This window comes from Podarcis liolepis (genome assembly GCF_965112155.1).
Source record: "Podarcis liolepis genome assembly, chromosome: 3".
NCBI lineage: Eukaryota > Metazoa > Chordata > Lepidosauria > Squamata > Lacertidae > Podarcis > Podarcis liolepis.
Window position 1 is genome coordinate 92,399,285 of NC_139557.1, and position 13,993 is coordinate 92,413,277.

Sequence of the window (13,993 nt, forward strand, 5' to 3'; positions counted from 1 at the left end):
TTAGGAATGTGCCCTCTCATACACTGTTGAGCTCTAGTCAGATCAATGGTCTGACTTATGAGGAAGCTTCCTATGTTCCTGTGTAACCGATACTCCAAAACAGTGTTTGAAATTCCCCAGGTGCCAGGCACATTTTGCAACTGGTGCAGGTCCAGTTGCAACCATGTGGAGACCTCTGGATCCCAGGTTGGCGACAGACAACTCCACCTGGCTGGCCCCTCCAATTTTCTTAAGCAAGTAAGCAGAAGAGCTTATTTATTGCATTTATATCCCAGCTTTTCCTCCAAGGAGTACATGGTTTATTCCCCTCCTCAGTTAATCCCTAAAATGACCCTCTGAGGTAGGTTAAGAGCCTGGCCCAGGGTCACCCAGTGAGGTTCATGTCTGAGTGGGGATTTGAATCCTGATTTCTCAGGTTCTAGTCCCACACTCTTCGCCACCACACCACACTGGCTTCCAAGTGTACTTCTGTTGTGGGGCAGCTATATAAATTAAGTAGTTAAATAATTATGGGGAAAGCAAAAAGTCACTTAGAGAAGGATCTGAAATATTTCCCTTGACACTTGAATTGGTTTTATTCCATATTGTTTTATTTGATGTTTTAATGTGTTATAAACTGCTTTGAGATTTTTTTCTTTGAAATATAAAGTGGTATAGAAATTAATAATAATAATAATTATTATTATTTTCATTGCCAAAAAAAACCCGTGCCTAGACATCCTATTGTGGCGACCACAACCTAGCTTTAAGGTTCCATTTGGCTATTAGCTTATATATATCTGCGTTTCTAACACAGCTCCAAAATGTTGCTGATACGCATTCAAAATAGAAAAGTAGGTGTACAATAAAAACGGCATGCATTATAAATTATGAACCCATGAGGTGATTTTCCCAAACTGCCCACACCTGGCTTCATACGTAAGGACGTGATCACAAAGGAATAATTGGGAGCTTCGTGTGCATCCCTGATTTGTTCCTTTGCAAGTGGGTCTCTTTGACAGTGAACCCCACTGGGATCAGCTACACTAGGGAGTTCCCCATTGGAAAACTGGGGAGGCTTGGGAGGCTCTGCTTTCAGAAAATACCGTTCAGCAGATTGGGACTGACTGCACGTCTTTGAGGTTGTCCTGTGACGTTTGGTGACTGACAGGTGGCTCTCCCCAACCACCTATTACAATTTCTGGGGCCCTGAGTGAGTTTGCATCAGAATGGTATTGAGTGGGGTGTCAGTTTCACCTCAACCTTGTTGCATTGGAGTAGGGCCTTGAATCACGAGAGGTGCTGCCTGCTTTGTGAGCCTTTACCTGAGGACACTTAACGTTGTTCTGAAGAGGCCGCTGCTCATGTTTCAGCTTTTAGAGTGTTTAGGATTACTTGGTAATAATGATGGGAGGTTACGCTACGTTCTGCTCTGCCGTTCACAATACTTCAGGCGCTTCATGAAAAAACCCTAGCATCTGCTGTCTGGAGTCATTTATCAGCTAAATGAGATTACATTCCTGTGTGAAGCATTTCAAGGGCGTCAGTAGAAGACAGGATATTTCATAGGGCTTCCGGCTTCTTCTTTTTTTGTTACTCTGCTCTAATCTGTGTTCTTGATACCTGAGAGCTTCAACATGTCTGCACCCATCTCCCAAGCCTATGCCATTTTTTGAATACCCTGAAATGCATTAACCTCTTACTGCCACCTTTTATCTACCTGTTCCCAGACCTAAAAGTAAGATTGAATTGTGGAGAATGTTTAATTTAATTCAATATTTATTTTGACCATTTTTATGCCACCTAATTACTGTAGCCTCTTATGTACTGTAGAAGGGGACTCGCTCCGATAAGACTAAAAATGAGTTTAAATTAAGAATTCCTGGAGTGGTTTGACAATCAGTCCCTCTTCCTAGGGAACTCTGGGAAATGTAGTTCTGTGAGCGGAATGGGGGTCTCCTAACAACTCTCAGCACCCTTAACAGACTACAGTTCCTAGGGTTCTTTGGGGGCAAGCCATGGCTGTTTAAAGTGGCGTAATACTGCTTTAAGGTGTAGCTGTGGCCTGAATGTGGCCAGGATAGTAACTAAACAGCCTCTGCAGTGCTTTGGTAAAATGATGAAGGGTGGAGGGGTGATGCTCTGGGAGGGGGTGAGGTTATAAAATACATTATAAGCTGGGTCAGAATTACATTGGGTTCCTCCACACCCATACCCACCCACACGCCCCAAATGGGATAGCCATGTTCATATTTTTCTTCCTCTCCTTTTCTTATTCTTGCCATTCTTTTCTTCTTAGTCCCCCATGTTTGATGGCAAAGTACCCCACTGGCACCACTTCTCCTGCTTCTGGAAGCGGGCTCGACTGGTGTCCCACACCGACGTGGTCGGCTTCTCGGAACTGCGTTGGGAAGATCAGGAGAAAATCAAGAAGTCCATAGAAAGTGGTGGCGCCGGAACAGGTAGGCAAATATTTAGTGGCTCTCGAAAGAGATAGCCGCTTGCTGTATGAGCCCAGATATCAAGCAGCTTTGGGCGATTTGGGTTCCCAGGCTTGTGGACTAGTTGCTGTCCCAGATGTGTGGAAGGTGTCCTGGATGCAAGGAAACCGGCTGTCAATAAGAATCAGCCTCCCATGTAGTTGCCATGGACATTTGCAAGTTTTCAGCTTGAGGACTGGAGAAAATGGTTTTTGTTCAACCTCTCTCTTTTTTCAGACGTAGATTCCAAATGGTCTCTTCAGGGTTAGATTTAACCCATGTTCACTACCCAGAGGTCCGTGCAGGGAAATGCTGGACATTTATCTAAAAAATATAATGTTTATATATAAATATATATTGTTTGTTTTCCAGGCAAAGGTGACCAAGAGGGAGGTGGCAAAAGTGATAAAAGTTTAAACGATTTTGCCGCAGAATATGCAAAGTCCAACAGAAGCACCTGCAAAGGCTGTGATCAGAAGATAGAAAAGGTAAAATAGGTGTCCAATTCTGTGTCTGTAATATGAGTTATAGCACTCGTAATGTATAAATCCTTTTCAGGAAGGGCTGTAGCTTGGTCTTTGAGCATCTGTTTTGCATGTAGAAGGTCCCATGTTCAGTCCCAGCATCTCCAGGTAGAGCTGGGAATGTCCCAAGTCTGAAACCATGAAGAGCTGCTGCCAGCCAGTGTAGGCATTACTGAGCTGGATGGACTAATGATCCCACTCTATATAAAGCAGGTTCCAATCTTCCTGTACTGTGGAGGGTTGAGAAATTCTCTAGAATAATGTGGCTGGGGGCTAAAGGGGGAATTGGCAAAAATTGCCTCCTTTTAGAGCATAATCTGTAGTTGTGGACCTTTCTGCACAAATTAGAGGCACTGATTAGTTTAATTAATAGGGTGGAAATTAATGAGATTAATACTTCATTACTGTCTTTTAATATACATATTTTTCCTCAACCTATCAATAACTCATGCAACCTTTTACAAACTTGTGGAGCTCACGTGTTTGGTATAAGAGCTGACTTAGCCACTATAGTGTGAATTTGTGTATAAAAATTCTCTGGCCTTTTTGCACATAACGGTAAGCCGAACTATGGCTTACTGTGAAAGTGCAAGCATGCTGGGAGAGAACATCCTGGCCAGTTTTGCAGCTCATGGTTTATTTCGAGCAAGACAAACTAGCAGTAGATGGAAGCTACACACAAATAAAAAATGCTGTGAAAATGCGTTTTTTAAAAAAGTTTTGAAGAAAATACATTGAATTTGCCATAGCTCACTGTCGCCATCTAGTGTCACATTTGTAAATTGCACTTTACAACACACTTAAAATATTTTATTTGCAGCTGTATAGCTGAGTCCCCAGTGTGGCAGTATCAGAATTGGGGGGGGGGGGAATGAAGGGGGTTCCAGCATGCTTGCTTATTCACAGCAAGCCATAGTTTGGCTTACGTGAAGCCAGTAACACAGACAGTTGTATGGTCTCACTCATTTATTTAATCCGCCCTCCTTCTCCCATTCTCTCCTGCAGGGTCAAATCAGGATTTCAAAGAAAATGGTGCATCCCGAAAAGCCCCAGTTGGGGATGATAGACAACTGGTACCACCCAGCCTGTTTTGTCAGCCGCAGAGCAGATCTGGGGTTTCTTGCCTCTTTTAGTGCCTCTCAGCTGTTAGGCTTTGGGCTCCTGAATGCTGAAGATAAAGAGACTCTGAAAAAGCAGCTGCCTGCAGTCAAGAATGAAGGGTATGTTGAGTATGCCAAAAGAAGGCAGGATTTCTGTCGACGCAGCAGTAGCTCAGGCAATTGTGAGTCAGGCACAGTAATGCCAGAAACTTTAAAAGGTCTTTCTTCAGTTTTCCACTCCCTGTAGAGAGGGTGTTCAGAGAGCTGCCAGGAGACAGCTCAGGCAGGGGGCTTGGGTAGTCTTAACCTTCCTTGCGAGACAAGTTGCTCAGACTGAAGTCCTGTAATTTGACCTTCTTGGTTCATGGAGTTACCTGGTCATGCTGGGCTGCTCATCAGCAAGGTGGCACTTCATAGTCACAGATAATAGGCTGCCCGTTGTTCTGCCCTAGTGGCACAGGGAGTAAGGTGTCTTGACTAAGCTGCAGTGGTTGCTTGTGTGAAGCCCTTAACAGGGTCTCCTTTGGTACAGCGGGAGTGCCTACAAACATAAGATGGTCGCACAGTGTGGGACCAGTGTTTCTCAAACTTGGGTCCCCAGCACTGTTGGACTGCAAATCCCATCATCCCCGACCACTGGTGCTGCTTGCTAGTGCTGATGGGAGTTGTTGTCCAGCTGAGGATCCAAGTTTGAGAAACATAACACTCGGGGCTAATCCAGATTTCCTTTTGTCCCTCTCTTTCCCCTGGGGAAACCCGATCTCTGCCATGGAAGCAGAGCAAATGTCAACTGGGTTTTTTTCCCATTTGCTCTGATTCGGTGTTAAAGAGTTGGGTTTTCCAGGGAAAGCTGTGGGGCAAACAGAAGACCTCTCGGACTCATGCCTAGAAAGCATGGGGCAAGCAAAAAACCACTCACATCCATGCTTTCTAGGCATGGGATAAGTGGAAGTGTGGACAAACGCTAAATACCCAACTTCTAGCTGAGGCTGTTCAGGCCTCTGCAGCTCATGAAATATATATACAAGCCTTACTTCAACACTTGGATGGTATTGTGAGCCAGACAAAGCACCCAGCCCCTCTTAGGAAAGTCGCTTCTATGCCATGTTTACACTCGTCAGCTATTGCTTGCAACCAAGGGATCAGATTTGCATGCTTTCTTCCCGTGTCTATTTTGAGGCTGCTGCTTTGCCTCACACCCAGAGCAGCATAGGAAACTGAAGCTGGATAAATTATTTGCTCTGGCAACTGAGACTAATCATGGAGGCTTTGACTATGCAAAAGCTTCCGGGGTGGGGGGGCTTTTGCTTCCATTTTCAAAGGAGATAATTTTTCATTAATGCTCCTGCACCCCTTCCATAATGAAATATTTGCATTTGCTTGCCAGGTTACTACATAAGCACAGAACGGTTCTAGAATCATGGTGGAAAATAACTTCGCTTGGTGTCAGTGCTAAAAGCAGCTTCATTTGTCATCGCGTTGCTAGTTTGAAATCACTTAGATTCTTGGTTTCTGTACATGCAGTCATGTAAAAAGTTCGCATGCAGCAGAGACATATCTAGGTCTTCAAAAATGGCTGGACTTTCAAGAAGCTTTCTCATTTAATAGGCAGGTCTTTGCACCTGAAGACCAAACAAGGCATTGTGGCGCAGTTCAGTCGCTTCCTTTTCATTCCTAGGGGAAGGGACCAGAGGTTGAGTCATAGGGCATCTGCTTTGCATGCAGAAGGTCCCCTGTTCATTCCCATTGTCTCCAGGTAGGGCGAGAAGACCTCATGACCTTTTGGCAAGAGTGTGGTGAAAATGATCAAGGGAAATGCTTTGATTTCAGTAGTGGGAAAGAGGCTGCAGTCTTAGTGCCATTGGTATTAAGTGGGGAACCTAAGGCTCTCCAGGTGTGGTTAGTCTATAACTCCCATCATCCCTGAAAATTGACTGCCTTGGCTGGGCCTGAAGGGAGAGGGAGTCCAACAGCATCTGGAATGCTGCAGTTTCCCCATCCCTGCTGCAGAGCATCAAGATAGCTGAGGAGAGAGATACCTTTTAAATGGCCATTCAGCTAATGCTTTGAGGAAGGGGTAGGTAAGATGGGCTTTCTTTGTTCAGAAAGCTGGTTGCAAGGTGTTCTAGGACTGCAATCTGGGACTGGAGACAGAAGTCCCAAGCACTTGACCAATCTCTAAGCTCAAAGTAGGAAAGGGAGGGCCCCCCCCCCCCAGCACAGGAACAAAGAGAAGAGGAAATTCTCTACAGTTCTATGTTTCTGTGATCTTGTGTGGTGTTTTCAGTTAACAACATTTAACCAATTTTCCATTTAGCTCAATGTATCTCAAAGTGTTAAACCATTTCTGGGCACTTTTCAGTTTCGTGATTTGCATTTTGATGATGGGGATACTTGAAACAGATCTCACAGATACGTGTAAAAGCTGCAAAGAAAGGAAGGGGAAAGCCTATGCCAAATATACAGTCCATCATAACGGGCGAAAGAAGATGTCGTGACACCCGGGGCGAGCGTCGCTACGTAGGGCGCATGTGTAGCGTCGCTATGTATGACGCATATACTGTACATAGCGCCGCTGCACATGCACTGTATAGCAGTTTGTCGCCACTCCAGCCGCAAATGGAGGGTCCCGGCACCGTCCATATGGCGCTGGAGCAGCGTTAGCTTCAAACCGCTATATAGCGCATGTGCAGTGTCGCTATGTACAGCGCATGCATGCTACGCCACACATGCGCTGTACTTAGCGGTTTGGCGCCAGGAATCCTCAGCTCGCTGCTGCAGCCGTGAATGGAGGATCCTCCACATGCGGCTGCGACTTATCACCCCTGCAGACATGGAACCCAGGGCGCCCCGCCCCCCTGCCCCCCCCCCCATTGCGACGCCACTGCATCATAAACTGGTGCTGCCCAAGAAGTAGTAAATGGAGCTGATGGGCTGACTTTTGAGTAACTACTGACGTGAGTTTTCTTTCTCCTCCAGGAAGAGAAAAGGAGATGAGGTGGATGCCAACGTGGTCTCAAAAAAGAAACCAAAAAAGGAGAAAGAAAAACAGTCTAAACAGGAGAAGTTGCTGAAGGTGCGTTTCTCAGTGACTTCTCTTTGTTTCTTAGTTTGCTTCTCACTGACGAAACACTCTTGAACTACCTTCTGTGGGGGAATTCAAAAGCAGTGCGGACGTATGGAATAAAAGCAGTTTGTGGTTGACCACAAACTGGACATGAGCCAACAGTGTGACGCGGCAGCTAAAAAAGCCAATGCAATTCTGGGCTGCATCAATAGGAGTATAGCATCTAGATCAAGGGAAGTATTAGTGCCACTGTATTCTGCTCTGGTCAGACCTCACCTGGAGTACTGTGTCCAGTTCTGGGCACCACAGTTCAAGAAGGACACTGACAAACTGGAACGTGTCCAGAGGAGGGCAACCCAAATGGTCAAAGGCCTGGAAACGATGCCTTATGAGGAACGGCTAAGGGAGCTGGGCATGTTTAGCCTGGAGAAGAGGAGGTTAAGGGGTGATATGATAGCCATGTTCAAATATATAAAAGGATGTCACATAGAGGAGGGAGAAAGGTTGTTTTCTGCTGCTCCAGAGAAGCGGACATGGAGCAATGGATGCAAACTACAAGAAAGAAGATTCCACCTAAACATTAGGAAGAACTTCCTGACAGTAAGAGCTGTTCGACAGTGGAATTTGCTGCCAAGGAGTGTGGTGGAGTCTCCAACTTTGGAGGTCTTTAAGCAGAGGCTTGACAACCATATGTCAGGAGTGCTCTGATGGTGTTTCGTGCTTGGCAGGGGGTTGGACTCGATGGCCCTTGTGGTCTCTTCCAACTCTATGATTCTATGAAAAGCAGAGATTGTCCTTTCTGCATTGCCTCCATCCCAAAGCGGTTTGGAATCCAAGCATATATGCAAGATTTGCTCCAAGCAGATCACAGTCAGTAAGCCAAAAACAAACATTGGCTGCACCTCATAAACAAACCAGGAGAGTCAGCAGCGGTGGTGGTTTCACCCAGCAATATATTCCTGAGTGAAACCGCTATCCCACTCTGGCCTCATACTGCACAAAGTGAGAAAAAAGCTGCATTGGTGAGGCACCAATACAGTTTGTTCCTTCCTCTGCCTCTTTAAACTGCTCAGCTGAGGATCCCCCAGCCGGGCGCTGGCTCCCACACAAGCGGGGGGAGCACCAGGGATGGCTCTGCTGGGGATGGGGAGCCCTCCTGCCCCCCAGATGAGCTGTACAAAGAAGCTGCCTTGCCCCAGTCCCCTAGGCACTGGAGTGAAACTGCCTCAGCTCCCACGGTGAGAGCTGCGGCAATTTTCCCTGGCGCCTCGCAAGCTGAGGCCAATGCAGCTTGTTTTTTTTAACATCGTGGTATATCACCAGACCGCAATGTTTGGCTGGCGATATTCCGCAGTGTTGAAAAGCTGATATCGCCCAGCCCTAACCTCCACTCCTTTGTTAGCTGAATTGCTAACAACAGAATTAACCATTAGGATACAAACTGAATGATCCCTGCTGTTGCACTTCCAACATGGGGCACCCCCTTTTTCTCTGTCTGCCACACCTTCTGCTCCACCTACGTTTTCTCCACCTCACCTCACTTTTCATATGAAATTAATCTATGCAGCCCTTCAGGCTTAGGTTGCCCAGTCCTGATATGGAAGATAGCATTTTACCTTAACATAATCCCCTGCAATGTTCCTTGTCATGTGTCTTGCATGTACAGTGGTACCTCGGGTTACAAACTTAAATTCATTCCAGAGGTCCGTTCTTAACCTGAAACCGTTCTTAACTTGAGGCGCGCTTTCGCTAACGGGGCCTCCCGCTGCCTCCGCACTGCCAGCATGCGATTTCCATTCTCATCCTGGGGCAAAGTTCTCAACTCGAGGTACTACTTCCGGGTTAGCGGAGTTTGTAACCCAAAGTGTTTGTAACCTGAAGCGTTTGTAACCCGAGGTACCACTGTACTGCACTTTAATAGTTCCATTAAGAAATAAATCTTTTTTTACCTGTGCTGTTCTCTTCTACAGGAACAGACAGAATTGATTTGGAACATCAAAGACGAGTTGAAGAAAGCTTGTTCCACCAACGACCTGAAAGAGCTCCTGAAAGCCAACAAGCAGGACATTCCTTCTGGGGAATCCGCTGTGAGTTGGATGCTCTCCTGTAGATGACATTTTGACTACATGCTTGCTCTGTATTAACACTTCTTGCACGTTAATTACATTTAGGTAAATGTTGACAAAGTGGAACGTTTATGGAGGGAAAGCCCTACTCTTAATAGCTTCAAGAAGAATGTGGTTTGCATCCGCATGTAGGGAAGTGTTAATTTTGTTGCCCTTCACCTGAAGATCTCGGGGCGGTTCACAAGATAAAATTGAGAGAGGAGCTATTCAGTACAGTGGAACCTCTACTTACAACCATAATCCGTTCCGGAGGTCTAGTCATAACTAGAAACGTACATAAGTAGAGGCACACTTTTCCATAGAAAGTAATGGAAAAGTGAATTGATCCATTCTAGACGATGAAAAACACCCCCTAAAACAGCAATTTAGCACGGATTTTACTGTCTAACGAGACCATAGAGGCGGCACCTCTTCCACAGCTTCGGGGGTGGGGTGGGGCCTCAGTGCTGCTCCGCAGCCGGCGGGGTGAGCTCTGGCAAACTGGAGGCCTCTGCCTGGTGGCGGAGGCCCCAGCACTGCTCTGCAGCCAGCCGGGCAAGCTCCAGGCTACTGGCAAGGCCTCTGTTCGTATCTAGAGGAAAGTTCATAAGTTGAAACACCTACTCAAGGTCGTAACTGGAATCGTACGTAAGTAGAGCCGTACGTGAGTCGAGATTCCACTGTATTTGATTCTTCTGAAGGCGGACAAATTGGAAATGGTCAGTATGCTCTTGTGACTGGATGTTCTCTGGATGGCTGGAAACATTTGTAGAGCTGGAAGGGAGCTAGGAGGTCACCTCTTCTAACCCACAGCTTAGTCCAAGGCCTGCCATGTAGGAATCAGCCACGCTGCCCCTGACATGACTGTCCAGCCTCTGCTTAAATATTTCCAGCAAAGGACAGCCCACCACCTCCTGAGACAGTCTGTTCTACTGCTGAACAGCTCGTTGGGAATGTTCTTTAATGTTTAGCCAAAAACTACTTCATTGCAATTTCAAGCCGCTGGTTCAATCTCCTGCCCTCTGAGGTGCCTGTACTATTGTCAGTTTCAAAATAAAGAGCAAATAGAATATGCCAGATGATCATTATGCTTGTTCATTATCATTACCATTATTATCATTATCATCATTTATTATTGTTGCATACTGACTTTCAATCAGAGATCACAGGGCAATTCCAGGGTGGATTTGATTTAAATCATTTTTTAAGGAAAGACTCATTCTTGTTGGTATAATGTTAATATTTACAACCAGAGGAAAGTTTCATTTTTGGAATAATAAATTTTCTTAGACTGAATTTTAGCACACATGAAAAACTTAAAACCTTAAAGCCTTTGGACTATAATGTAACATAAATAGAAAACTATCTTTAAAAAGATTTTTCCTACAAAAGCATTTTATTTTTAAATCATTGATTTGTATCCACCCTGGGAGGTTCATAGAAACACAAAATGACAACACAAAATACATGGTGATAATAAAAAACACCCAATAACCCACCTCCCACAAATATTTTAAAAGCCAAAGAAAGTTTAATCAGCCAAAGCTCTGGTTATAGAGAAACGTATTAGCCTAGCGCCTAAAGATATGTAATGAAGGCGCTGGATGAGCCTCCCTGAGGAAAGCATTCCACAGTTATTATCATTACTATTTATTGATTACCTGCCCTTCACCCTAAAGTCCCAGAGTGGATTACACTAATAAAACACAATATTAAAAACACAACTTGCTGTCATAAAAATATTCTAAGAGAGATGCTAAGAGGGGGGCTCCCTCCTCCACAGTATAAGACGTGTTGCAGCCTCTGCATCGGCAGCGCTTGATTTCTTCCCTCCTAAATTGTAGGTGTGATTTCCATGCTTCTCCCAACATGCCCACTGAGAGGCTGTGTGCGGTTCTAGACTGGGAATGAGGAACGTTTGGCCCTCCAGTTATTGCTAAACTGCACCTCCCATCCTACCCGACTCCTGGCCATGCTGACTGGGACTGATGGAAGTTGGAGTCTCAAAAGCATTGGAAGAGCCCCAGGTTCCTCATCCTCAGCGCCAATGAAAGCTTTCAGGTTTTTGACCTGCAGCAGATTGCCTTCCCAAACTGTGGTCTTTCGGACCCAGCAGCTTCCTTTCAGGAAAGCAAAGTACTGTACAATCCGGAATAGCATTGACGTCTTCTGCCCCATGAGTCCCAAACTTGGAAAGATGTACAGTGGTACCTCAGGTTACAGACGCTTCAGGTAACAGACTCCACTAACCCAGAAATAGTGCTTCAGGTTAAGAACTTTGCTTCAGGATGAGAACAGAAATCGTGCTCTGGCGGCGCGGCGGCAGCAGGACGACCATTAGCTAAAATGGTGCTTCAGGTTAAGAACAGTTTCAGGTTAAGAACAGACCTCCAGAACGGGAGGCAGACTTCCTGTTTAGAGCCTTCCCGCTTCGGCACCAAATTAAAGTGTTTCAAGATCCAATTCTCCGTTCTACTCACGGGTAGTCGTTTAAAATCCAATTGTCCACAGGAAAAAGTCAGCGCCATCCGGCAACACCAATGTGGCTTCACTCCGTGAAAGAAGCGGTCGATTCAAAGCACCGCGCCGCTCACCCCACGTCGCTCCGGATCCCCAAAACAGGGTTTCCCCATGAGTAGGGGAGGCGCAAAGGGTGCCAGCCGAATCCCAGGTTCACAGGCTTCTCCCGCCTGTGATTTCTATGGGTCTCCGCCTTCACCGTGGCGGTCAGACCCTGCTTTTCACGGAGCAAGTTCCTCCCAATCGGAGGAGCTCTGCCATTGCCGGAGGCGCCAACCCGGAAGTGTAAATAGATTGAAGCAAAGACGTTACAAGCTAAAGTCTTTGAAAGCTTTTGATAAAGGATTAAATTCCCACCGGACAAAATATATAACCCCTCTTGGAAGCAGGAGAAGAGGGGGGAAGGTTTTGGATCTAGTGTGCCTGCAGAAGAGAGTGAAAATCAAATTGCCACTGCTCTGAACCTGGAAAAGGGCTGCCAGATGACGTTCGGGGAATGTTTATTGACAGAACGGATTTGACAGCTAGCTAAAATAAGAAAGGCACTGTTTCCATTGTCCTCTTATGCGTTTAAAAATGGAGGAAAAAGTAACCAAAAATTGAAACTATTGTTATTTGCTTGAGTCGTGCTTGAAAGAATTGATACAAACGGAGACTGTTTCCCTCTAGAGCAGTGTTTTTCAACCACTGTTCCGCGGCACACTAGTGTGCCGAGAGATGTTGCCTGGAGGGAGGCGGGCGAGTCGGGCGGCGAGAGGCGGGGCGGCGGCGGCGAGGAGAGGCCGCCCAGTGCGGGGCTCTCGCCGTCTGGCTGCCTGGCTGCCTGCGAGCTCAGCGGGCAGCGCCTCCGTCCGCAGCGCCCGCCTCGCGGCTCTCATTCCCTGCCAAAGCTCACCCAGCCAAGCCGCGCTCTCCTTCCTGCCTCGCTTTGCTGCCTCCTCCACCCCCACCCCCAAAGCTTGGAGGTTCCCCAGCAAGGGGGAGGGAAAAAAATTGAAACTTACACTTTCGTGCGTCCCTCCCAGCGTGACGCTGCGCGCTGATGTCACGGGGCTGTAATGGTGGTGTGCCTCGAGATTTTTTTCATCAAACAAGTGTGCCTTTGCCCAAAAAAGGTTGGGAAACACTGCTCTAGAGGGAGCATGTGAAACTGTTACAGGAGTGCAACAGGGAGATCCCCAGCTGCAAGATAAGATTCTGAAAACTAGAGTCTGACCTTGGATCATTCAAAATGTTGATAGGAGAAGCTGTTGTGACTGTATTATACAAGATAAACTACTCGCTGGAACAGCTCCATAAAAAGACAGATGACACGATCCCTAAAATTGACAACTTGGAACAGAACGTGATTAATTTGAGTCAAAAAGTGAGTGCCAATACAGAAACAATTCAGGATTTGGTACAGGAACATACCTTGGTGGGACAAATGGTGGAGGAAAAGGAGAAAGCTGATGATGTGAAAATGGTGGAGAAAAAGAAGAAAGCCGATGATGTGAAACCAAAAGTAGTACAAGCGGGATCCTTAATTTCTCAGAAGCAAATTGAGGATTATAAATTGAGGTCTTTCATGACTGAATCTAGCAAAAGTCAAATTTTGAGGCTAGGATCCCGGCTTGGATTGAAGAAGGAAAGTTGGAAAGAACCCTCTATCCAGGGATTGACTAACTTTTGGGACATGGACCTGGGTTTGGAGGAGCTTGAAGTTTTGGGGGTCGCTAGAATTGGATGAATCCTGAAATACGTTCTGAAACACTCTATGGACTTTATTTTTAACTTTGGAAATTTGGCTGAACTGTCCAGAAGGAACAAAAGTACTGCTAGGCTGGAGTTTTCCCGAGATTTGCTCCTGAGCATCAAAGAATATGAAGAAGACCTGCAGAAGGGACTTGGAAGAGATTTAAGAGCCTCGGATATAAGAACACCAGGTTGATGGATTATATGGAACTGACGGAAAGGACTGGCAGAATCCGAAGCCAGGGAGAGGAGATAGTGGAAGAATACTGGAAAATTTAAAGTGTTTATTTAGAAATTTTGTTAAAGTAATGACTGTTAGAAAAAGGGTGGAATGATATTTTATGGATTTAGCAGAAATGCTATAAGAAGTTGGGTGTATATAAGTAATTTACCTTTAATGGGAAATAAGGTTAAAGAATATGTTATTTATAATATGACAGAAAATAGAGAAAGATGGAAAGGATTTGCTGAAACAAGTACTAAA

The 13,993-nt window shown here is 45.8% G+C and overlaps 1 protein-coding gene across 1 annotated transcript in view; it reads left to right on the forward strand.

The window, feature by feature from the left end:
- The window catches only part of PARP1 (poly(ADP-ribose) polymerase 1), a 37,884-nt gene that overhangs the window by 4,795 nt on the left and 19,096 nt on the right, over window positions 1-13,993 (forward strand). The window contains exons 2-6 of the mRNA XM_083496040.1: window positions 2,279-2,441; window positions 2,832-2,947; window positions 3,989-4,203; window positions 7,063-7,159; window positions 9,121-9,237. Of these exons, the coding sequence (XP_083352166.1) occupies window positions 2,279-2,441; window positions 2,832-2,947; window positions 3,989-4,203; window positions 7,063-7,159; window positions 9,121-9,237 (708 nt within the window). The remainder of the gene's footprint in view (window positions 1-2,278; window positions 2,442-2,831; window positions 2,948-3,988; window positions 4,204-7,062; window positions 7,160-9,120; window positions 9,238-13,993) is intronic.